The 24537-nt window shown below is 46.6% G+C and overlaps 1 protein-coding gene across 8 annotated transcripts in view; it reads left to right on the top strand.

The window, feature by feature from the left end:
* Positions 1-24537, top strand: part of EP400 (E1A binding protein p400) — a 601391-nt gene that overhangs the window by 564892 nt on the left and 11962 nt on the right. For 6 of the 8 annotated variants that reach the window (XM_069215336.1, XM_069215331.1, XM_069215335.1 and 3 more), the window contains 2 exons: positions 3004-3125; positions 4066-4224. In XM_069215336.1, the coding sequence (XP_069071437.1) occupies positions 3004-3125; positions 4066-4224 (281 nt within the window). The remainder of the gene's footprint in view (positions 1-3003; positions 3126-4065; positions 4225-24537) is intronic. The other 2 variants (XM_069215337.1, XM_069215333.1) reach the window with 1 other exon arrangement.

Below are 24537 nucleotides of genomic sequence, written 5' to 3'. Positions count from 1 at the left end.
CTGATTCAAGTGATGGATTTATTAATGCATGCACCCAGAGGGCACCTTAGAGGTGGGCTCACTGACTAGTTCTACCCGGTCTGCCACCAACAGATGTGATTCAGACCCCCTTCCCCACCAAGAGTTAAATCCTTTGCTCTCAGGAGTTCAGAAACAAAGCCTGGTCTTGCAAGGGTGTTAGCACACCACTTCCAACAGGATGACCCACAAATCTGCATTTCAAGCTAGGAGGCTTCAAAGAAGCCCACCACCTTTGGTATGCAGAACTGGCTCTGCTCTGAGGTGGATTACGACCAGGAAGATAGATCTTTGCTGGGCACAAAAGGTGTGGACAAAGAAACCTTCTGACCCAAGAATCTCGATTGACTTGGCACCAAGCCTACCTGCTGCACCCAACCCTTGAGGAGCAACTGACCTGTCCTGCTGCTGCATCCTCCAAGAAACCGGGAGAGCTGCCAGTGTTCCGCAAGCTGGCAAGAAAAACTCCCTTGGAGCAGAGGAGCTGCTTTCCTGCATCTGCAGGCAACCCAAGAAAGAAATGTGAGGACCGGGGCTGCCAAAAACCCAACACGGACATCACCACTGCACCTGAGCTGCCTAGCCTGAGCTGAGGTAGGCCAACAGTGTCAACGTGGTTCCTAGGCCCTCCAGAGACGAAGCCCACCTTGAGTTTGGCCACTGTGGACTTCCTGGGGGTGCTTGCAGCCTCTTTCTGCATGCCCTCTCCAACCGCGAGTATCCTCTGCAATGCACCTGATGCCAAAAGCCACTGCTGCACAGGAGCCCCACAGCCTGAGGAGAAGTGGACTGACCATGTCCCCACGTGCCAGAGCATCTCAAGGGTCACACCCCATGTGGGTTCACTCGGACTGACTGCCCAGTCCCTGCTTGCAGTCTCTTTCCAACCGGACCGATCTCTATAGAAGTGAATGGGACACCTGTTGCGTAGCACACCTCTGCACCCGGATGCCCCAGAGCCCCCCCCCGAGGTGAACTGTTGGTGTGGCCTTGGACCTTGCCCCCTACTCACCACAAGTCCAGCAGAACAGTTCCGTAAGCCGCTGCTAAGGACCTGTATGCAATGTCTGTTCTTTTCCCATAGGATATCATTAGAGCACCTGAGGCTCAAAAGCACCTCTGCACCCGGACCTGTTGGTGCTGCCTTGGACCTTGCCCCATCCTTACTTAACTCCAGAAGATGGGTCCTGTAAGTTGCTGCTAAGTACCTGTATGCAGTATGTGTTTTTTTCCCGTAGGATAACATTACCGCTCCAAAATTGCAGTCAGCTTTTAAAAACTGTAAAAATTCATAACTTGAAAAGTACTCCCCCAGTTCCGATGATCTTGGTATCAAAATGTTTATAAACATATATGTTATTTTTATATATTGGTGTCCGATTTGTTTATTGAGTGTGTGTCTTGCTTTACTGCCTGCGTGTGTAATGCAGGCTTAGCACTACCCTCTGATATGCCTACCTGCTTGCCCACACTACCACAAAAGAGAGCACTTGGGGTGTCATTTGTGCCGCAGTAATTCCTCTGTGGTGTGCCTGGACTCTTCGCGCAGTGCACCCCCTTTTGATCCACTATATAAGGAGTCAGCATACTACAAGTTGCACACCACAACATGCTATGTTAATTTTGACGGGAGAATCCAGTCAGGCTTAATGTAACAAGTTATTTAATACCTTGGAGAATCAACTGTGGTCGCACCATTTAGGAACTAGCTTAGGTGAGGGGTCAGTGTGTAATCCCGCACTCACCAATGGGGCAACCAAGTCTCTCTACAGTAAAAACAACAGTTTGGTGTATTTCCTATCTGAACATATCAAATACATGTTCTGCCCTTGAAATATGCTGCACCCTGCACTGGGGGTGCCTTGTACATATTGCAGGGAAAGGCTTGGCCTCCCCATGGCTTTAAATGGCAAAGATGGGCTAGCAGTTTGAAACTGATCTTCCAGGCTGCAATGGCAGACTGGGAGACTCTGTTTTACCTGTGTTTCATCCAGCATGGCGTAAGCAGTGCTGCCATACCTGGGGTGACCACCTTAACCTACATGGCCTGGGTAAATATACTAGTGAGGTATTAAGTAGGTTAGCTCATTCCAGTTGGGTATAAGGCAATTCAATAAACACGTTTTAAGGTCCGGGCGCTAGCAGTAAGGTCTGGTTAGCAGGTCCCGCTGCACTCCGAGGTGAAAAAACAGCAGCGTCAGTCCAGACCATACAAAGAGGCATTTCCTTACACCACAGCAATGAACCTACTGGTCTTGTTTCCTAGTCCTGTGCTGCACAGTTGTGCCTTCTCCTTCTGCATTCCTTTTATCTTTGGTGTGGATCTACTCAGACGTTGCTAGTAGGAGGCAGCCAGGACTTGGAGGTGGACTGTAGGTAGCTTTATTCTTAGGATATCTCCTGTTCTCAAAACATAGCGCCAAGACTTCAGCTAGCAGCCACAATAACAGAACACTGATTGCCCCTTTTGTTTTTCTATTTTTTTTTTTTTTCATGATGGATCTGGTTTGGGAACGGTCTGGTGCAGGATAATATGGACTGGATTTACATCCAAGAGGTGGTACCAGTGTGCAGTGCCTTGATTGAACAGCTGTAGTTTCTGCACTCGTTACTAGTTGGTGCTGTACATTAATAAACTAAAGGTCCTATATACTTAGAATTGCAGATTCACAATAAAGGGAATCTTGTCATTCTCCGCTCTGGCAAAACGTCAAAGAGTGGTTTCAACCAGGCAGTGAAATGGTACCTGGGATGGGGGGGGGAATGAAGGGGTGTTGCTGTTTGGAATATTGTAATGTGGTTATCTAACATTGCTTGAAGGCGTGGCATCCTGTAACAATCCTGTGTCTCCAAAGACAATTTCCATACTAAAAAATGATGTGCCAATATTATTGTTATTCATAGCCATTGCTACTGAAGTCTTATGCTGTGATTTGTGCACATTCAAGAGACTAATAAAGGATTGTGATTTCCATTTTTTCGCAGGAGGGCAGCCTTTGCACGTCCAGCCTCTTCTGAAACTGAAGCAGCATCACGCGGCTCAGCAGCAGCAACAGAAAGCCCTGCAATCACAGGGGGCTGCAGGCCAGCCTACCGTGCAGCAGAAGGTAGTGACCAAGGCCTGGGAAGGGTTACAGCATGTGGAAAGTGTTTATTTGAGGGATTCTGCTCTCAGTGATGGGCTGCACAAAAATGCATGTTCTGCGTTAATATAGACCAAAGCAAAAGCAGTACTCCCTGTGTGCCACCTATAAGAGAAATTGGTCTTTAATCTGACTATTTCAAGTAACTTCGGAATCCACGGGCTGTGTTTTAGTAATTGATTGGGCACCATTCATTTTATTTATGTGATTTTGATTGGTATTTTGACCATTCTTTGAGTGGTGGGAATCAGCTATACTGTTCAGTGTGTACCTTTGGCACTCTTATTCTAACCATTTTGATGAAGACCTTCGGAGCTCTAATGCTAACCTTTTTGATGAAGTATCCAAAAATAGAAATCCGAAGTAGATTATGAGTTGTGTGCATTACGTGTTTGAGAATTTGTGCCAACTTGTGGATATAGAAAGTTAATTCCTGTTTTATCATTTGAAGAAGCACTTGCCTTGCTAAATAGGTGTGAACTGACAAGATTTTAATGGCTTCTTTTTTCGAAATATTCACCCTTATGCATGTTTGTATGTATAAAGTGCCCGGCATTTTCATGTCATCATTTGTCTGCCTGTTGCATGTGTATTATCTATTTTCAGAATATCCATAGTTCATTTGTACTCCACCACTATGGTGGGTTTGCACGCATGGAAATGGGTGGCCGTGTATAAACTTGAAATGTGTGCCTGAAGCAGTTTTTCTCTGTGACAAGGGATACCACTAACTGGGCCATTAGCAGTCTCTCCTGTTCCTCCCTGAGTTGCCATTAGGGGTGGTCATTCTGCGCCCCAAGGACACTGCATGCCTTTGGAGAAGCCTAACTTTGTGTTTCACTTGATTGCTCGCCTCCTTGCTGTGTCATCCTATAAGTTTCTCACCTGGGCTGGTAATGCTCAGTCTTACTTTTCCCTCCAGATCACAGCGCAACAGGCCCAGGCACAGCAGCAGAAGATGACCTACACTGCCCAGCCAGGCATCAAAACACAGTTTCTCACAACGTCAATGGCTCAGACTCAAAAACCACCTGGGTCCCAGCAAGTCCAGACCCAGATCCAGGTATGCCCATCTGGCCACTATATTTCTGTTCTTTAAATAATGTTCTGCAATTTTCATCTTCGTGAGCCAATATTGTGATTTGTTCTTTTAGATGCTCCCTTTCCGTTGTCCTGCTCTGTCGTTTCTTATTCGTACCATGACCAGCTGATGCTTTTTCCAAATTAATTGGTATCACGGCTTCTGATGGTTATTTCATCTCAGACATTCTCCAACTGTTGATATATTCCCAGGCAGGTGACTGCATAAGTAACATTTTTAATATTGACAGGATTATTAGTTAGCCAGTTTTCACCTTTGGTGTTTTGTCATCTTATCAGCATTTTTTTGTTCCCCTGTAGTTGCTTTTCAAAATATAGATAAAATATATTGGTCTCTAAGAACCATGGCCGCAGTATGCGGTGCTTGGCATAGAACCGCAGCATACTCAGTTTACCAAAGAAACACGCCCTAACGTGGCAGATCTCAGTCAAACGCATTCATGTTTGTTATTCCATCTGAATTCTTATAATGTGCTGCACTTGGACAAAAGATCATTGATTTGGGCAGCCTTACTCTCAGATCTCCTAATCAGGATTATCTTTTTTCATGCTACTAACACACCCGTGGGAAATGATTAGGCAGTATCATCCACGTGTCCCCGAGCACATGCAAGACCCTTCTGGTGGATACTTCTAACCGCAGATCCCTCACCTTGTGAATACCCCCAGGTACCAGAGTGGATCGGAGATTTTCCTCATCAGTCCCTTGCACGCTGGTAGGTGGCAATGTGTGGCTACACATCGAGTACATCCCGCCCCAGAAATGACATTGTGGCCACCGTATAGCTGCCACTGTGTGAGTCAGCATCTGTTCCTTTCTTTCTCTGCCTCCAGAGCTTACTCTCTCAATTTCTGTTGCTGACAGAACATTCTCTTTAAAATATTTCCGGTGTGCAAGGTACATAGCCCCCTCTAAAATGGCAAGATTTAAACCCTGTAAAGATTGCCACAAACAAATGTCAGTGACAGACCCGCATGAGGTCTGTCTTTGGTGTCTTAGGTCCTCACTTGATTCAATGTTGTGCAAGAGATCTGCTTGAATTTAGCCTTAGGCCATTCAAGACTGTGAGGCCAGACTCCATGTCACTGAACATGATTGATGTGTTCTTGCTCCCAAAACCACTCAGAGAGCCCACTCTTTGTGTAAGATAAAGAAGAAAAAACACAAGTCCAACAGTGCCCCTGTCCTTCCTGCCACTCTTGTCAGGAGACCACGGATGGACATCAGGGTACCTCCAAATCTCTGTTGCGTACCACTGAACTGATATCAGTATTACTCCCAGTCTAGCTCGAGTGCCTGGGGCCATGGGTGACAATACAACAAATTCAGTCCTTCAAAGTAGCTATGTTGTGAATTTTTTCATACCCTTCTGAATCCCTCTTACGTGCCTTCAGGCCCCATGGATCCAAGCAGGCCTCCAGTAGGATTACTGCCGGCGATTCTGTCTCCAACTGTGCCTCTCACTGACCCTGCTCTGGCGTGCGCTCCGGGGCTGACGCCTGCTGTGACTTCTTCCCCAGCACCAAATACTATGCCGGTTCCCCACACATCAACATCGGCAGCAACGTTGCCGATGGGGGATGGTGAACCAATAGTTCATTCTGAATCAGTAGCAAATCCAGCACAACCTCTAGGAAAGTAGCACCCAACTCTCCCTCGCTCGCAGCCACATTCCTATTGTGATATGCTTCCTCTGTTGCATGAGATTCACAGACCCTGGAGCCACATGATGATGGTGATGAAGAATCACAAATATACAGCAACAAGAATCTTTTTCTGGACTACCAGAATCCCTGTGGTTTTGACATCTCCCCATACACTGGGCTAAATTCTCCTATTTGCCATTCTACAGAGGAATCTGCCTTCCGCCACAGTCATTAGGAAGGCAGCAGAAGTTCCAACCTTCAGCTTCCTTCAGTGGAGGTTAAAACAAAGGGGTTGACTGAAGGTCTGCAGCCATGGCTGCCTTTTTCGGCACTCATGGACACCCGTTTGGGCACTTCCTCAAAGGCAGGATCTTTCTCTCCTGCCAATAGACAAATAGCCCAGTGCTACAGGTCAGCTTTGGGGAACTCACTTTTCCTCCTGCACCACTCAACAGTAGAGACCCTAGTGGTTCAGGCTTCCACCAGCCTACAAATCCCCGTCAGACACAGTTCAAACACATGGAGGCATTCACTAAACGGATATGCTCCTATGTCAGTCTTGCCCTTAGATCTGTCATTTCGAGTTAACTCCTGGGCATTACTTGCACCTGGTGTGGAGCATGGTGAGTGATATCTTGCCCGCAGTCCCTGTCGACCTTAGTGACAACCTCCAACAAATAATACAGGATGGTCAATACATGGACAAACTCATTAGATCAGGCCTGGGCAGTACCCACTGTCTGGGTAGGGCAGTTGGTACCAGCGTGGTGTTTAGCATCTTGCCTGAGTAATGGGCTTCACCAGTGATGTCCAGCAGCCCCTCATGGACATTGTATTCGATGGCACCCATCTCTTTGGAGATGAGGAAGGCTAGGCATTAGAGCTTTTCAAAGAAAGCAAAAGCACACTTTCTTGGCCTTGCACCCTTTCACCCCCCACCCTCCCTCCCATATGACAGTTTCTCCCCAACAATATCGCTCCTTTCCAGGCTTCAGAAAAAGGATGCAGCAGAGGCTGTGGTAAATATTGCCTCTGCAGCAACAGACTTCCCAGTCCTTTCAAGGGTTAGGTCGGGATCTGGCCAACAGCAACCAGGCCCCAGTGGGCAATAAACTACCCAATCTCCTACCCCCCCTAGCACTGCATCAAAGCCTCTTAAGTTTACCCTCAGTGGCGCACTGTCGCCCAGTTTGAGGAAGGATACGTTTTAACCTCAGCAGGAGGCAAAACATCAAATCAGGCAGACAGGTGCTTCATATCATTCAGTGCAGTTCCTGTCCACTCCTCCAGACATGGCATCACCAATGCCCCTCGGGTCTTCGTGAAAGTAACAATGGTGGTTGCTGCTCATCTGAGGAGATTGGGAATCCCAGTCTTAATGTAACTCGATGACTGGTTGCTGAAGGCGGGCTTGCCTCAAACAGTCGAGAGCCACCTTGAGGCGACCTGTAGACATCCGTGGGATTTACTATCAGCATTCCAAAGTCATGCCTTCTTAGAGCCATTCTGGACACAGTGCTGTCTCAGGCTTACTTTAATGAGTCCTGGAAAATATAGGGCCTATGATTCTGATGTTTCAACCCGTGGCCTGGGTCTCAGTGAAAGCCACTCTGAAGCTTCTCTGAAGGACTGTTGGCCTCCTGTATCCTGTTAGGGGAACCACACCAAGTGGCACATGCGGGCTCTGCAGTGGTATCTGAAGTCTGTGTGCCCAGCACCAAGGAAACCTCTCAGATTCCATCCAGGAGTAAGAGCAGACCGCAGAAGATCTGCAGTCTGGTTGGTGGACTGCAATTGAACCAGTGGCGGACCTCCTGCCCTAGCTCACCCAGAACTTACTGTTGTGGCAGATTCATTGTTGATGGATTGGGGAGGCTACCTGGGAGAGATGGAGATCCAGCGGAACCCCGCCTCCCCATCAACCTGTTGGCGTAGCAGGCAAATTACTTGGCACCAAAAGGTTTCCTCTCATCTACTGATGGTGAACAAATGCAAGTTCTTCTAGACAGTACTACCAGCAGGTGGTACTGCATCAAGCAAGGTGGTGTGGGGTCATGGGTCCTGTGCGAACAGATTCTACTACTTTGGTACTGGCTGAGTCATCAGGGTGTGTTCCTGGCCATACAATTCCTGGCAGGATCCTTAAACACCAGGGTGGATAAACTCAGCGGGCCTTGCCTAGCAGGTCAGGAATGGCAACTACGCTCTGAGGTGGCACAGCAGTGGGGAGAGCCCTGACTTGATTTTTTTTTCCACCACCATCACCAAGAACGCAGTGTCTAAACTTATGAGCGTTTTGGAGTTCCCCAAGCAATTCTCTGTCTGAGTTGCCTTTCAGTTGCTCTGGATCTCAGAACTCCTGTACACCTTCCTGCCTCTTCCTCTAATGTCCAAATTTCAGAAGAACTACTACCAGTCCTAAATGATTTTAGTGGCTCCAAATTGGGCTAGGAAAGTGTGGTACCTAGATCTTCAAGGGAGGCGTTTACAGGTTAAAAGAGAACATGACCACCATGTGGTAATGCAACAAGAAGGGAGGGATGGGGGGGTGCTGGATCCTGTGTTAGGATGTTCTACATCCCTGGAGGTGGCTGGAGAAGCAGACAATCTTTGTGGTAGCCAGGCATCTAGCAGGGTTCTCTGAAAACCAGAGCAGATAAGCTGAAGAGGTGATGGCTGGCTGTCCCGAAGTGGCACAGGACATCTTCACTCAGTGGAGTGTGCCCTTGCTAGATCTGTTCGCTACTGCCAAGAACACACAGTGTCAGATCTTCTGCACGCTGCAGTTTCATCCTTAAAGGTCATTAGGAGATGCATTCCTTCAGCGATAGGACAGAGTCTCCCAAGTGTGTTCCCAACAATGGCAGTTCAGCAAGTTACTTTAAAAAGCGTTTAGCTATCCATTAGCAACACTTTGAGTGTTTCTCATGCACCCAACTAAATTTTTGGGTGGTGCATGGTGATTGGGGGGGTACTTGGGGGGGTGTTGCAACCTTTGGGTCCCAGCGTCACTTTGGATCCCTGGTGAAATGTAAGCACAGATATCTGAATTTATCTTGTATATTACGGAATTGCTTGGTGTTCGGGGGCTCTGGATGTGGCCCAGTTATCTGACTGTCAGTGTATGTTGGCCATTTGACCCAACCGCTGAACATATCTCCGTATATTTGGAGTAAGCTGATCAGTCTTTGGACTGTATGCTCTTGGTTCTGCACTTGTAAAAGTAGATCATCAACATACAGTAATGTCTTCGTACCTGTTGCATCATTGGAAACCCTAGGCATCCCATCTATCCCATTCCAAAAGTGGCTCAATTACTAAGATGTAGAGGAATTGAGGGCGTGTGCAACCAACTTGAGTACCTTGTCCTAATGGAAAGGGTGTGCAAGAGCACACAGTTCACTGTGACTTACTCCCAAAGGCCTTAGAATAGAACTTGGGTATATTAAAAAAAAAATGTAGGGCTTGAGTTCAAATTCTGAAGGATTTGAAGCATGAATGTGCAGTGCACAATGTCAAATTCTCTTAAAAACCGCCAGGAGGGGCCTGATTAGCTCACCTGATCGTGCCAGCACTGTGTGGTGACTTTGCAAGCAGTGGCGGGTGCTTCTGCTAAGCATAACACTGTTTTCGTCTTTATGGGCCAGTGTGTTTATCACTTTAACAAGTCTGAGGGCAAGGGTTTTGGTTTCACTGTTTATCAGTGAGGCTGGGTGGTCTGAATTCTAGGATGCTGGTTTGTCATCCTTTGGAATTACTATTACCTGTTTGAGGACGAATTCAGAAAGCACCAACAGGCGAGAGGTAACCAGAGAGGAAATTGTCTTATAGATTTGAAAAGGGAATCCATTTGGGCCTAGTGTTTTGCCTGGCGGCATATCAGTAATAGCCCCTTGGATCTCTTCTAGCATAATTGGGGTGAAAAGTTCAGTTCTGTGGTTGTTGTTCAGTGAGTGCATCACAAAGGTCTCTGACTATGGTGATATGCACCTCTGGCCACAGTGATGTCTGATGCTTAAATAACTGGTTATAGTAACTTGCAAAGGAAGCAGCCTTTAGGCTGGTATCCGTAACAAAGCCCCTGGAAGGGTCGTGATTTTCAGGATTTTGATAGCATCTCTAAGGGTTTTTGGCTTTGCTGAGCAGCTGTTGTCCTAAGGTCATCCTTGCTGCCTCAAGCTTCCTGATCACATCTACGTTGTTGGATATCACAACGAGTCACGCCAGGTCGAAAATGGTGCCTTGTATGCTATTAATTTCTCGCTCAGTGTCTTACCCACTGATAAGGGACTTCACCCACCTGCGCACAACCACTTTGAATGCTTCACATACGATTTCCTCCGGCTCTAATGTGCCTGTGTTCATTTCAGAGTATATGGCGGTTTGTTTCCTAAGCGTCTCTGTAAGTTGTTCATATTGCAGCCACCAAATGTTAAATCACCATTCCACCCCTTGTGCCTTTGGAACCACTATCAGGTTGCAGTTTAATTGGTGAGTGGTATGATAGGCGACTGTAAGTGTGAGTATAAGTGCATAGTTTATCCTCTAGACGTCACTTCCTCCAGGTATTGCTCTGCCCCAGGGACTCAAGCTATCTCTGAGGAGCATTGGCTCTTTATGAGGTGTGAGGGCTGTGAACATCTAGGGCAGGGTCAAAAACAGTGTTAGTCTCCTCCTACGATTGTCCTACCTTTAGGCTTGTGTGTGAGGAGGACCGTAAGCGATGAAGACATTGACCATGTCATGATGGCACACGTGATGCATGTGTTCTGTGATTGTGACCTGGCCACTGGGAACATACAACAGTATACAATCAAACCTATCTCTCCCCCGACTCTCCTCCGTCTTACTTTCCTGACATGAAAGATTTCGACCCATGACTGATGCGTAACAACCCAAGCTGCAACAGCCCCTACCACAACTCTATATTGGCTGTCTCTAGGGAATTTTGGTGGGTACATACATTAGAGGATATCGAATTTTACACCGGTATATACAGTTCACCTACAATCTTAAATCATATAGGAACATAAAAGGTCAGGGCTTGGGGTCTGGTCTTGCATATCAATTAATGTGTCCAGACTGCAATGGTTCACACCGTCTAGTCAAGATTCAGATGTGCTGTTCAATAGGTCTGCGGAGGCTCTGTCAGGGCAAGCCCACAGACAAGAGCTCCTTTCTCACTCCAGACTTGACATGGGCTCCTTGCCATCTTCACAACCTCTGCTGCTTCCAACAGTGCTTGCTGCGTGGCTTTGTCGTCTTCTGTTCTGTCTCCTCTGCCAAAGGGACCTCAAGGCGGGCCACACCAGCATCCCCCATTGGTTCCAGGGCGGCCCTGCCCTAACTGGGCAAGGGGCTCTTTCCTCCTCAGTAAATCAGGCAGCTTCGGGCATGGAGAAAAATATAATTTCTCTTGGAAGATGACCCCAGTTAGGAAGTGAACATTAGGGGATACTCCTTTTGCATTGCCATCATCCTCTGTTTGACCTAGATAACAGAACGCCTTTGATGTTGTGTGTAGTCATAGAGCGGCATGAGTTTACTGAAGTCAAGCAACAGCTCACCTGCTTTCCTTGCTGTTTTAAGGATGGTTTCTCTGTCCATGTGGTTGAAGAGACTGATGATGAGCGGTCGGAGGGGAGCTCTTGATGGTGGGCTCTGTGATAGTGCCCGTTGAGCTCTTTCATCCAATAGATTTTCGGGAGGAAATGTATTTATTTATTTATTGCATTTATAGAGCGCGACTTTCACCAAACCAGTATTCCGGAACTTAGCTAACATATAGGTACTTTACTGCAAATAATGTGCACTTGCACAAACACCGTAGTGGGTCTAATCACTTAGGAATTAGCCAAGTCTTCAAAGCCTTCCTAAATTTCAGCATTTCCGTAGAGGACCTAAGTAGGGGTGGTAGCTCATTCCACAGCTGGGCTTCTTTAACTGTGAAGGCCTGACCTCCTTGTCTTGACTTCCAAAATGTGTTTATGCAAACCAAGTTTGCAGAGCTAGAGCGAAGATTGACTCCCCCGAGACGGAGTACATCCTTTTAGTCTGCATTGTAAAGGCACAGGGCCATTTCCCTTTAGTGCCTTAAACGCATTGCACATGGCTTTGAAGCAGATCCTCTGCTTCAGAGGAAGCCACTGCAGTTCCTTGAGGGCGTTGGATGCTGAAGATCTACTGGTTCTGTTCAGCACCAGTTTTGCTGCTGCCACTTGTATTCTGTACAGCCTCTTTACTAAATATTCAGGAGCATCAAGTAGCATGGCATTGCAGTAGTCTAGTGTGCTGAGAATTACATTAGGCACCACAAGAGATTTAAATTGGGTGGGCAGCAACAGTAGCACCTTCCGTAGACCACAAAGGAGTGCAAAGCACACGCCTGCTACTTCTGTAACATGGCTCTCCAGAGACAGTTTGTCATCAAACACAACCCCAAGGTTGCAGGCTGTGTCCGACGGCAGCAGCTCTTCTCCAGATGAGAGGAGCCAAAGCTTATGGGCAAGGGTCACGGGGATGCTGCTAGCCAAGCGGCATAAGAATTCAGGTTTGTCCCCATTTAACTTAAGTGAATTTGCATTCATTCAGTTAACATTATCTGACATGCCTTTCCGAAAAGCCACCACTATCTCCTCCTGGTTGTTAGTAAGAGATAGGATCAATTGGGTGTCATCCGCATAATTAACCATCCTGATGTCATGTTCCTTTGTGAGGTTAATGAGTGGTCTCATATAGATGTTAAACAATATCGATCTAAGTGGTGAACACTTCTGAACCCCTTGTCGCAGGCTTTTGAAATCGGAGCAGTATGGAGGCAGGGGGTCAACCTGACATCAGTCCAACAGGTAGGAATCCATCCACTTCAGTACTCCAGTTGAGGCTAACCTGGCCAGAAACATCCTGTGGTTGACTGTGTCAAAGGCAGCCGACATATCCAGCATGATCAAGACTGTCGACTCGCCACTCTCTACCCGCATTCGTAACTCGTCCATGGCAACGAGTGGAGCTGATTCAGTGCCATGTCCAGGACAGAAACCAGATTGTTCATCCTTAAGGAGCGAATGGGATTTCAGGTTTTGGGATAGCCTCTTACCTACATATCACTCTAATATTTTAACAGGGAATTGGTGGAGCGATATGGGCCTGTAATTACTCAAAACCAGAGGGTCTGCTGAAGATTTCTTTAAAAAAGGGAGTGACTATCACCTTCTTTCACATATGTGGCGCAACCACAGACTGAAAGGATTGATTACAAATCTGTAATGTAGGGAGAATGAGTTCATCTCCTAGCTCCTTCCACACCCTAGAAGGTAGGGGATCAAGTGGGAATCCTGATGGTTTCAGCCAGGTTAAGATTTTGTTTTACTGAAATTGATCACTTTTTTCTTTCTAGGATGCTAAAGATTCGGAGGTTATTTCTGTGGGCTCTCTCTCAACATGTCCCATCACTTCTTTCAAATTGCTGACAGCTTGAATGTGGTTTCTTTCAGCGTTTTGAAGTGTTTTCTGTTGTTAAAACTTGTTTTTCTGCTTCTGTTATTCTTGGCAGCTGCTTTTTGGAAGTTTTAGCTAATCAGCGATATGCCGGAGTAGATTTAGTTGATTTTTATCTTCCAGGGAGGCAGGCAAGCCATTAACGGACTAGAGGATTGTATCTATAGTAGCGGTGTTGTGGTTTGTGTCATTTATGGCCAAGAACGTGGAAAGCTCCACTTCCACACTTGAGGGCAGTTGAGTGTATTCTCATCTTGATTTGCTTGGAGAGTTGTGGACTCTTTCACAATAGTTGCAAAAGGCTGATGCTCTAATGATTGTCAATACAACAGGGTTCTGTCTGAGACTGTGCTATAGCTGGGTGCACTGAGAAATATTGTGCTCTGGTTTTCACTGTGTGGCGCCGGTACTGATGCAGATTCATTGTGGTCTGCACGCCACTGGACAGTGCAGACCTCCCCTGGGCCGGTACATAGTTCTGGGGCTTCCCAACAACACGTTATCAGCAGGGATCACCTACCCACCCCCTTCATTGGCTAAGATGTGAAGTCTGCATTTGATGCTTTAAGTGCGCCGCTTATGCCCAGACGTGAGTCCTAGGGTCACGGTGCTACTGAAACCATGCTATACCCAGCTAAAGAATCCATTACAAGGGTTGCTTGTGTTCCTGTTCACAAAGGACTTGGCGTGGCACTTCAGGCTGGACTGTTCCCATGAGGAGCAGGGTCAAGACTGATTTGCATAGGGCTGGGTCCAAACTGAGGTGGCATGATGGCTCAAACAATGAATTGGGATGTGGCCCGAGCAATTGCCAGTGGCTGAGATTAATTCAAGCATTTCATCCTTCACCTCGTTGTTTTTGCGAGCTACATATGTATGGCAGCCACCTGGTCGTCAGTACACACACCCAGTAAAAATGTCCATCGACGTCATGGTGAGCAGAGAAGCACAAGTGGGACAGAGAGTACCGAAGCATTTATTTACAAGCTCAACCTCATTTCTAAGCCAGCCACCACAGTGAAGAAACCGCTGTGCACGCCATGTGAATACAGAAGAAATGCACGCTGTAAAACTAAATGGTTACTTACCTATAGGAGTCGTTTTGGAGCTTCAAGAATTTTCTGGATTCACATGCAACCCCGCGGCTCCCCAGGAAATGAGGGGAGTCAAAGTAAACAAAGACATAAAATAAAGTGCAATCAAGAGGAAGCCCATGGGACATTAAATGGCCAGACAATCGCTAGGGAAAAAATAACCTGAATATGGCGACCATGCGCAGAGGCTTTTGAGTAGGGGCTTCTGACGTCAGGAAAGCCTGGACTAAGCCAAATGGTGAGGACAGTTGGCGTCCAGCAACAAAGAAAAACAAGCATTTGCAATGCAACGGGTCTGGCGTTTGCTCATGTTAGAGCTGACAGCGTTGTAAACTCATAACCCGACTTTTCACCTATCGGCAAAAGTGTATTTATGCACGTAACCCGAAAAAGTGCAATTAACTATGTAAAGTGCTCGACTTCTGCCAAGCGAAATCGCGCTAGTAAATTAGAGAAAAAGTAGTCCACGAGCCGGACAGAAAACAGCGAGCCTCGCATGTTTTCTGTACTTGGTTGATGCGCTCGAGGAGGGCTAGCCACCGGAAAAGGCATGACGTTTGCATGCCTTAGACTAATACAAGCAAGCAGATTTTAATAGGCAAGCCCACTAACCAATGAAAAACACAGACGTGACGTCGACAGGGCTCCGACCCCTTTACTAAACACTAAAGCGTCTCGCTGCGATACGCATGCGTGAGCGCATGCAACGCAGGCTCGACGCTAAAAAGAGAAAAGAGACTACTACAAGAGGAGAGTTCGGACCCATCTACAATATGGTAGAATAATGCACAGCATGTGCATCCAGAAAATTCTTCAAGCTGCAAGAGTATTCCTACAGGGAAGTAACCATTTCGATTTCAGAGATTGGTTATTTCGTGAATTCTTTATATGTTACCCTGATAGGTGTACGTTTTGATCCTGTCATGAAATTTTCACAGCTCAGAAACAGCTCATCTCCTGCTCTGGAAGATCCTCCTTGTTAATTGCTTTCTGCACAGTGAGAAAAAGCAGTATAAGTGACCACACTGCCACACCACTTAGAGACAACAAAGCTTGGGACTCTGGCCAAATTACTGTAAGGGATCGTATTCAAATTGCTGAAAATATAATGTTCTGATGGATACTCCTAACCACGGATTTCTCCCCCTGGAGCGCTCCCCAGGTGCCGCACTGCATCTGAAAACATTTTCAGCAATGCTGCCTCGCGCCCCTAGTTGTCACTGTGGGGTTCTGTAGCACCCCTTAAGTGACAGAGTGGAGCAGCATACATATGCGTCGCCTCGGCGCGCTGACGTCAGTTCCGTTTTTCCCCATGTTCTGGTGCGGATAAAAAGCACTGCTCCCAGAGTAATTGGCCTTCTGATGATTCCTAGAATGAAATGAAGTGTGCTAAGGAACAATGTCTGCTCCTAAAACTACAGGTTTCAAACCATCCTATTAATTAAAATCAGATGGTGGTCACAGACCTGTATGAAGTGTGCCTATGGGGTTTCGGCTGTGGACCCACATCAAAGTAGCGCGATAAGTGCTGCCATGCACCCCAAGGTGATCCATTATAGAGAACAAAGTTGTCCACGGTCTTAGAGCATATTCCCCAACTGATCCTGTGTGCTCGGTGTTACCTTGGCCATCGGCAATGCTGCAGCAGATCAAGACCTTCAAAGAGGCCATCCTGCAGATTTTTGGTGCACTTCAGCTTCTTCTGGCACACTTTTGGGCCACAAGTAGTCACTCTCCTCCTGTCTGGTTCCTGCAAATGGATCCATCCCTGATGCTGTCTGACCCATACGGACTCGTATCGGGCCCCGAAACAACTCCAGCGCACACGCTTAATCTTGCACTAGGAACAGACAAATGCGTGATCTCTACCAATGTCATTCTACGAAATGGCTAAAGCACAGCCGGTTGTCCTACAGCTTGAGTCTGTACCATTTCCTCTACCAGGGTGGATGTACCAGCAGAGGCTCCATTATTGTTTCGGCTCCAACTCTGAACAAGCTAGACCATCAAAGGGAGATGATGGTGGAGCAGAAAGGTGATTTCCACTCTCATGATTAGGATCATTTTGCATACATCTTACTAAAAACGATAGGTGGGTTCGATACATCCCTGTTACCTCCCCAGATACAGGGTTTGACTCACCGCTTGGACCACCAACAGAAAAGAGTGCATCATTTGCAGCAGTAGTCCAACGGGAAGCTTAGGTCCTGGAATTGGAGCTGTCTGCAGTCAAGATCAAGACTAACACTCTTAAGTAAATTTTGCAGCCTGAGCCCTTGCTTCTCTTTTACTTGGCCAAAGCCCTGTTCTTACCCACAAGTGAGTAGGCAAGCATCACAGACCGATCCAGATGTTCTCACTAAACACCCTAACCCCAGCGAGTCTCATGGTTCCGGCTTGATTCTCTACAACTCCACATAGTGAGTCGAAAAGGATTGAAGTACTCCGAAAGCAATGTTCTCCTCGGCTAGCCTGACACTGAGATTGGTTTGTTGGGTGGCTACATGCATGCCCTCTAAAACATGGCCAGAAGTATCTTGGCAGTTCTCTCTGGCTCAAACAATTCATGATGGTTGGATTGTGACCAGATAAGCGATACATGCTGGTCTAGATGCTACTAATTGTCTGGGATGGGCGGCTGGCACTAGCATTGTGCTCCACCATCTATATTCACATTCCACAGGACTTTCTGGTGCTGTACAAGCTTATGCCCTTTGATATGTCTGGTCTTTTTTGTGAAAAGCTGATTCTGATGGATGCTTCCTCATTCTACATTGGACTAAATCCAGAAGCTTTTCAATAGCTCACCACCCTAGTAGTTGGGTGTTGGCTTCACTCGGTGCCGGAAAGTGGCGTCCTTGCGCTGTCATTAGAGCCTATAGGAAGCTGGCTCTTTATATAGCAGACCAAAATAAGGTACACTATGCAGAGAGTCCAAGAAATCCCCAGAGGTATCACAGAGGTACAAATTACATCCCAAATGCTCTCTTTTTGGGTAGTGAGATCGAGCAGTTAGGCATATCAGAGGGTAGTGCTAAGCATGTAAGGCACACACTCATGCAGTAAGTGAGACACACTCAAAAGAAATCCGACACCAATGTATAAAAATAACACATACTTTTTTATAAACTTTGATATCAAGATCACCAGTCAGGTAAGTACTTTTAGAGTTACGTTTTTGGAGTTTTTAAAAGTAGACAGTGAATTTTTCAGAAACGGAAATGTTATCCTATGTAGGAAGAACAAGCACTGCATACATTTATAGTACAGCTGCTTACGAGACCAATCTCCGGGACTTGGGGGTAAGTATGGGGCAAAGTTCAAGGCCACACCAACAGGTCAGTTAGGGCAGCACAGGGGCCGGCGGGTGCAGTGGTGCAGTTCAGCGTCTTGTGCCCTATTTACGTCTATGGGGATATGTCCAGTCACAAAGTTGCTGCAGGGGTTGACTGAGAGTCCAGTCCGGGTGAACCACCGAGGGGGTTCGGTTCTTGCGATGCTCAGGGACGTAGGGACATAAGTGGTCTTGTTCTCTGAGATCTGGGTGCAGAGGTGGTTTGGATTGTTGGGTTTACCATCACCGGAGTCGGGGGGGGGGGTCCACAGAAAGGCTGCAAGCGTGGACTGAGGGAGGCTTAGTCCGGTGGAACCAATAGGTGGTCTTGATTCTCAAATGCCTGGGGGACAGAGAGACACCAGTGGCCCTCCTATCCTCAGTTCGGGGCGTCCAGTTGCAAAGGTGCAGTGGACACTCAGATCACCATCACCAGAGGTGAAGGGGTTGGTCTGCAGAAGCAGGCCGCAGGCTGTGTCAGGAAATCCAGAGGGCAAGCTCGGGTGGGCTTCGTCTCTAGAGGGCCTGGAGACCACCCACCTCAGCTTGGGCTAGGCAGTTCCGATGCAGTGGTGATGTCGGGTTTTTGGCAGTCCCAGTCCTCAGTTCTTTCTTGGGTGCAGGGAAGTAGCTCCTCTACTCCAAGAAGTTCTTTGAGATTTACTAAGCCCTGGCAGCTCTACCAGTTTCTTGGAGGCTGCAGCGGCAAGACAGTTGCCCCTCAAAGGTGGGGCAAAGCTGGCAGGGTTGGCACCAAGTCATTTGTGCTCCTCGGTTCTCTGGTTAAGGAGGCTTCTTGTCCACTCCTTTGTTTGTGTCGAGTGAAGATCTGATACCAGGGAGTCCCATAAATACTCAATTTAGGGGGCGTTAAGGAGAGTGAAAGGTAGGAGCTAATTGGCTTCTTACCCTTGGGGTCACTACACCCCCTAGATGAAGACTTCCTATGGAAAGTGGGCATCACCCTTTCCAGAGTTCCTAAATTCTAACACATGCAGGATGGCGGAATTTCCTGAGTTGTGTCCACTTCAGGCTGGCCATCCTAGGGGTGTACTCGGGCTGGAAGTGAGACACGCCTCCTGGGTAGCCAATTTTTCTGCCTGTCCAGGAGCAAGGTGGGCCCTGGGGAAGAGGGGTTGGCATCTACCTGTGAGAAAGGCCAGCTCTGCATATCAAAGGTTGTGGGCTTCTTTGAAGCCTCCTGCCTTAGAATGCAGGTCATCCTGTGGGGAGGGGTGGGTAACATCACAGCCCAGACATGCTTTTGTTTCTCACCTCTCAAGAGCAGAGGCTTTCCCCCTGTGAGGTCAGATCCTCATCTGTTGGTGGCAGACTGACTGGAACTGGTCCGTGAGCTCACTAGCAGTTGGTAAGTTTTTCAAGGGGCACCTCTAAGGTGCCCTCTGGGTACATGCATTAGTAAATCCATCACTGGGATCAATGAGGGTTTATTAATGCAAGATGTTTGAGACCAAACGTCCTTATGTTCAGAGAAGCCATCATGTAGGTGGGGAACTTGTATTGACCGGTGTCCAGCATGTGCATTTAAAATGGCTTTCCTCTTAATTTCCTCTTTGACAGAGAATCAACAGACATAGCAGGGCATATCAGCTTGTGCAGATAAGCCCTCACATATAATATCAGGCACTCTGACATAGGGATGTAAGGTCTGCTAGAGGGGTGGCTTACACATATTGCATGCAGTGTTAGGAGACATGGCACACAAGCTGTGTGCCATGTCGTGCTTTCACTTGATTCTGCACCAAAACATGCAGCCTGTCGTGTTTGGTGTGGAGTCCCTTAGGGTGGCACAATTCATGCTGCAGCCCTTAGGAGCCTTCTTTAGTACCCTAGGTACCAGGTTTACCATTTACTTGGGACTTACAGAGGGTTCTAAAGGTTTTGTCAATTGGGGACACAACTGTGCGGTTTTGGGAAAGAGCCCTGGCACTTTGGCTTGTCACCAAAAATGGGTGCCGGTGGCCCCCACTTGCAACCCCCAGCTCAAATTAAGCACTGTCTACATCTGGAGATAGTCAGAAACATCTTCAGCATCTGGGGAACTCCTCTGGTGGTCCTCTTTACGACTCACTTAGAGTGCCTACTGTCTGAAGTTCTGTGCCCTCCATTATCTGTTTCTGGGAGCACTGAGGGATGCATTTAGCTTGAAGTAGAACTTTCTGCTTTACTACGCATTTCCTCCCATGCCCTTGATTCCTCTGGTCTTGAGGAAGATCCACCTGGTCTGGGCTTAAGTCATTCCAATAGCCCCGGACCAGCCAAGAAGGGTGTGGTATGTGGACCAGATGCTGTACATTGCCCAGTGCCTTCCGCTCTGTCTCCCTCACCGGGTAGACTGCCTGTCATTTTTACAATCATATTCCCATATGTTCTGCCAAAACCCTTTTCCACTCAACCTCCAAAGCCTCCGCTTTCATGGTGGATGTCATCTTATTGCCTAAGGGCTCAGTGAGCAGAAATTTACAATGCGGCAACCTGCTGTTCTTGCTCCACTTTGATGATGGGTAAATAACTTTTCCTTCTGGTCTGCAGTTTATTAAGGACAGTGGAGCCATGGCATGATAACTTGGTCCTATGACCCTGCCAAGCAGTTCCCACAGTTCACAAAATTCCATGAGGTTAACATATGTGACAGCGACAGTTGCCCCAACCACTTCATCGGTTCCGCTCAGTCCTTTCTAAGGTGGGTGCGTAGGTCTGGCAGGCAAGGTGCAGGTCAGCAGGGTCACCAATCCCCCCAGGCCCCTGGGGGTGCAGGATTCAGTATTTCCTCCCAGTTGGTGATCCATCAATGGGTTGTATTAAATGGTGTGGTTGTACGACCGACCTCACAATGCAATACCCTTTTGTACCCATAGGTGTCATTTGTTAAACCATTGGGTCAACCCACGGTTTCTGTGGCTCTGATCTGTCGGGCTTAGGCAGAGGAGCAGGTGTACAATTTAAACAGCACCAAAATAATTGAAGAAGAATTACCTGAGGCAATTAAGTAATCCAAAACCAAGTTATAAAAAAAAAGACTGCATTTGTATGTATGTTTTGAAAAAGATTCACATAAGGGTTCTGAGAATACAGCAGTTACAAGGTATAGAAAACATACACTTTCCATTTAACTACAAACAAGCGTTGGCAAATTCATGGAATTTGACACTGTAGTAAGCTGGCTCTTTATGTGATATATCAATAACTAGCTATACCATGTAAAGAGTCCAGGGATTCCCTCACGAGTGGACAAGGGGTTACTAATCAATCCCAAACAGGCAAAATGAGGCGATCCTGACCACATGGTCAATGTTCCTCGAAGTCCTATCCGAAGTTCAGTCAGCACTGGCCTGCTTTATCTGTTTTTTTACAATCTTGAGATGGCACCAGAGCACTCCAAAACACTTAAAACAGAAATTATAGCACTGTGTGAAAATGAACAGTCCAGTAATGTGTGTGTTGTCTTTGGTGTTTTATTTCCAAATTCTCTTAAGATATAAATGATGAGAAGTTCATAGATTCCCCGTTTCAAGTGAAAGTTCATATAATGAACAGCCAACACGTTTTGCCCGGAGCAGACTTTTTCAAGGCTGTAGTACTTATGCAATAAATAAATCCATACTTTACAATTCCAAAAGCCAAAAATGTTGAAATATTCTAATCAAAACAAAAACAGAGTCCATGTCCCACAAAGAAGCATATTGACAAACCACTAATAAATGTTGTGATTTCCATAAGCCAAAGAAAAAATATAAGTCATCCTTTTTATAATATCTGCTTTAGACTGGTCTCCAGAAGGCCTATGGGCTTAATCCTCCAGAGCCAAAGCAGCTACCACTGCATTGGTTGCCAGAGTACCTGTGCTGTACACCTGCCAGGCTGTGACGTGGTCGTCCTTTCATACATTCATGGAGCACTACTGCATGGGTAGCCAGGTCCAGCTGTTGGGGCACTTTGCCCTTTAGGTCTTACAGGATTTCCTGTTAGGAGCCATTCCATAGACCCAACACCTGAGTAGGTACTGCTCTGATATCTATTTACAAGGTGAGGAATCTATGGCTCGAAGTATCCATTAGAAGAACAATTTATTTACCTTCGTTAACACTCTTTCTGGTGAGAACTCTAACTGCAGATTCCTCACCCACCCAACCTTCTCCCCTTTCTGTGAAGTGAACTCCTTTGGTCCATACTAAAAATATTCCAAATTAGAGATATGTGCAATGGCACAATCTGATTACTTAGAACTCCATGTCCAACAAAGCGGGCAAATATCAGAAACTGATGTTGAAGTGTGGGTCATATTGTGACTCTGACATCTCTTCCGGGGTGAGACAGCATCTTTAGTGGAGACCCAAAAATAATCTACCTCCCCCTTAAAATAAGGGCTTTTATGATACATTTTACAATGGAAACCAGTGGAAATCGCACAGTCAGCATTGGATGAGCACATGTTTATCAGCACATCATCAAATCATAGTACTTGTTATTAAAGGCCAGATAATGCTACCAGACTGGCCATATCCCCCTAAATGAATAAAAATTAGTTTGTGTCCGACCTATTATTATAAGACGTGTCAGAACAAATCTGGTTACATAAACAATTAAAAGTCTCATAAATAAATAGCGTTCATGGAGCGAGCAGGAAGAGCCCTAAAAACCAACAAAAGGCTTCTTCCGGAGTTCTTCGAGAACAGCATGTTATCACAGAGCATCAGTGCACATTTTGCTGTGTGCAGTGTCCATGAGAAACATAAACACATGATGAATATAATGGAGTAGCCACACAAAAATATGTAGTTGAGGCCTAGTTTGGCCTAGGCCAGTAAAACCTAGTTCGGTACATTGCATCTTTATAGTTTCAGTTCCAAAATGAATCCTGTTAATAGGCAAAATTATTCTAATCAGAAAAAAACCTGCAACACCTGTAACCAGCCAGTCTAAGCTTAGTATGTCTCCTGAGGACTTTAAAGTTAGACACCTGGGACGACATTAAAGAGGCATAGAAATCGTTGGAGAGGCTACGAGACCAACACCAAGAAAATATTATTCAAGGAGAATGGATTCATCTGCAAAAAACACAATGTAACAGTAAACACTACGATATTCGGGTACCAAATGCCCGAACTAGTTCAAAAACTGTCATTCATATCTATCAAGGCACATGTGCCAGCTACACCCACTTACACCAGAGGCAGTAAGGGAAAGACTTTTGTTTCCCACCCTATGTCATTAAAACATTTCTAGAAGGAGCAAAGAGAATCAGCACAGTGTGTCAGCACACACACCAATGTGAAATTATAACTTGGCACTAATTCAACTTAAAAAGTGCCCTTGAAGTCCAAACAGTTTCAAAGATGTATGAAGGAGGTGGCCGTCTGGATGAACAACAGCTGTCTCAAACTCAACACAGACAAGACAAAAGAACTCATCTTCAGGTAAGGCAAGGACACCCTACGGAACACCGAATGGTGGCCACCCGAGCTGAGCCCTACCCCTTAACCTTCCGAATATGCCCACAACCTCTAGCATCATCCTCAACAGACAGCTTACCATGAAGAAACAGTTCGTCGCTATCTCCTCCTCTTACTTTCTCATCCTCTAAAAGGAAGGTCTTCAGATGGCTCCTACTCAACACCAGACGAACTGTCGCACAAGCTCTCATCACTACCAGTCTCGTGTACGGCAACTCCCTCTATGTATCACTGCCCAAATTATGAGCAAACTCCAGACCATCTAGAACACAGCAGTCAGTCATCCTCGACCTCCCCAAACAGACGCAAATCACCCCTTACCTGAGGAAACTCCTTTGGCTACCAGTCACAAAGAGACCCCAGTTCAAGCTGCTCATGCACACTTACAGGTAACTACATAAAGGAGCACTGGTGTACCTCAATAATTGAGTGACTTTCCACCAACCTACCAGAGATTTCCGCTCCAGATCCCTACCCCTGGCAGCTACCCAGCACATACCTGGGCAAACAGCGGATGTCGCTCCGTCTTACACCTGGCGGCTAAGAGCCTCACTATCACTCCAACAGTTCAGGAGGGACCTCAAGACCTGGATGTTCAACCAAAAGGAACAGGCAGTGTGATCCTGCAGCACGCCCCCAAAGTACCTCGAGACCATCAAAGGTGAAGCAGCTGCGCTATCCAAATCCTGATTAATTGAGTGATTCAAAAGAGAATTCAAATTCCTAACCATGAAAACAGCATGAAACATCACTGTGTGAATTTCAAGCACCCAACTTCCAGGAACCCTTCCTACCAATACACAGTTCAGTAGGATGAATCTTCATTTTCTAGCAAAGGTGATGTCCATGTTAACCAGGCACTACCAGCTTTTTTCCAGCAACTCAGAACACAGGCAGCACTGCACACACTTGATGTGAGAAGAGCAGTAATGTGTTGCTTAAATCAATATAAAGTAGGAAAAGGACAGATTCCTCGTTTCATTTACACGATCGAACAGGGGTCTCCAAGTTACCAAGGGAACCGTTGCAAGATGGATAGTACAGACCATCCAGATGTGCTACAATGTAGCAGGGAGGTCATGGGACACAAAACCAAGAACACATTATATACTAGGAAAAGGGGCATCACATTAGCCTTCATAGCTAATCAATGCATAAATTATATCTGTATTGTAGCCACATGGTCATCAATCCATACTTTGACAAGCCACTTGTGTAGAGAGTTAAAT

The sequence above is a fragment of the Pleurodeles waltl genome, chromosome 11 (assembly GCF_031143425.1).
Source record: "Pleurodeles waltl isolate 20211129_DDA chromosome 11, aPleWal1.hap1.20221129, whole genome shotgun sequence".
In the NCBI taxonomy this organism is placed as follows: domain Eukaryota; kingdom Metazoa; phylum Chordata; class Amphibia; order Caudata; family Salamandridae; genus Pleurodeles; species Pleurodeles waltl.
This window is presented reverse-complemented; position numbering and strand designations above follow the sequence as displayed.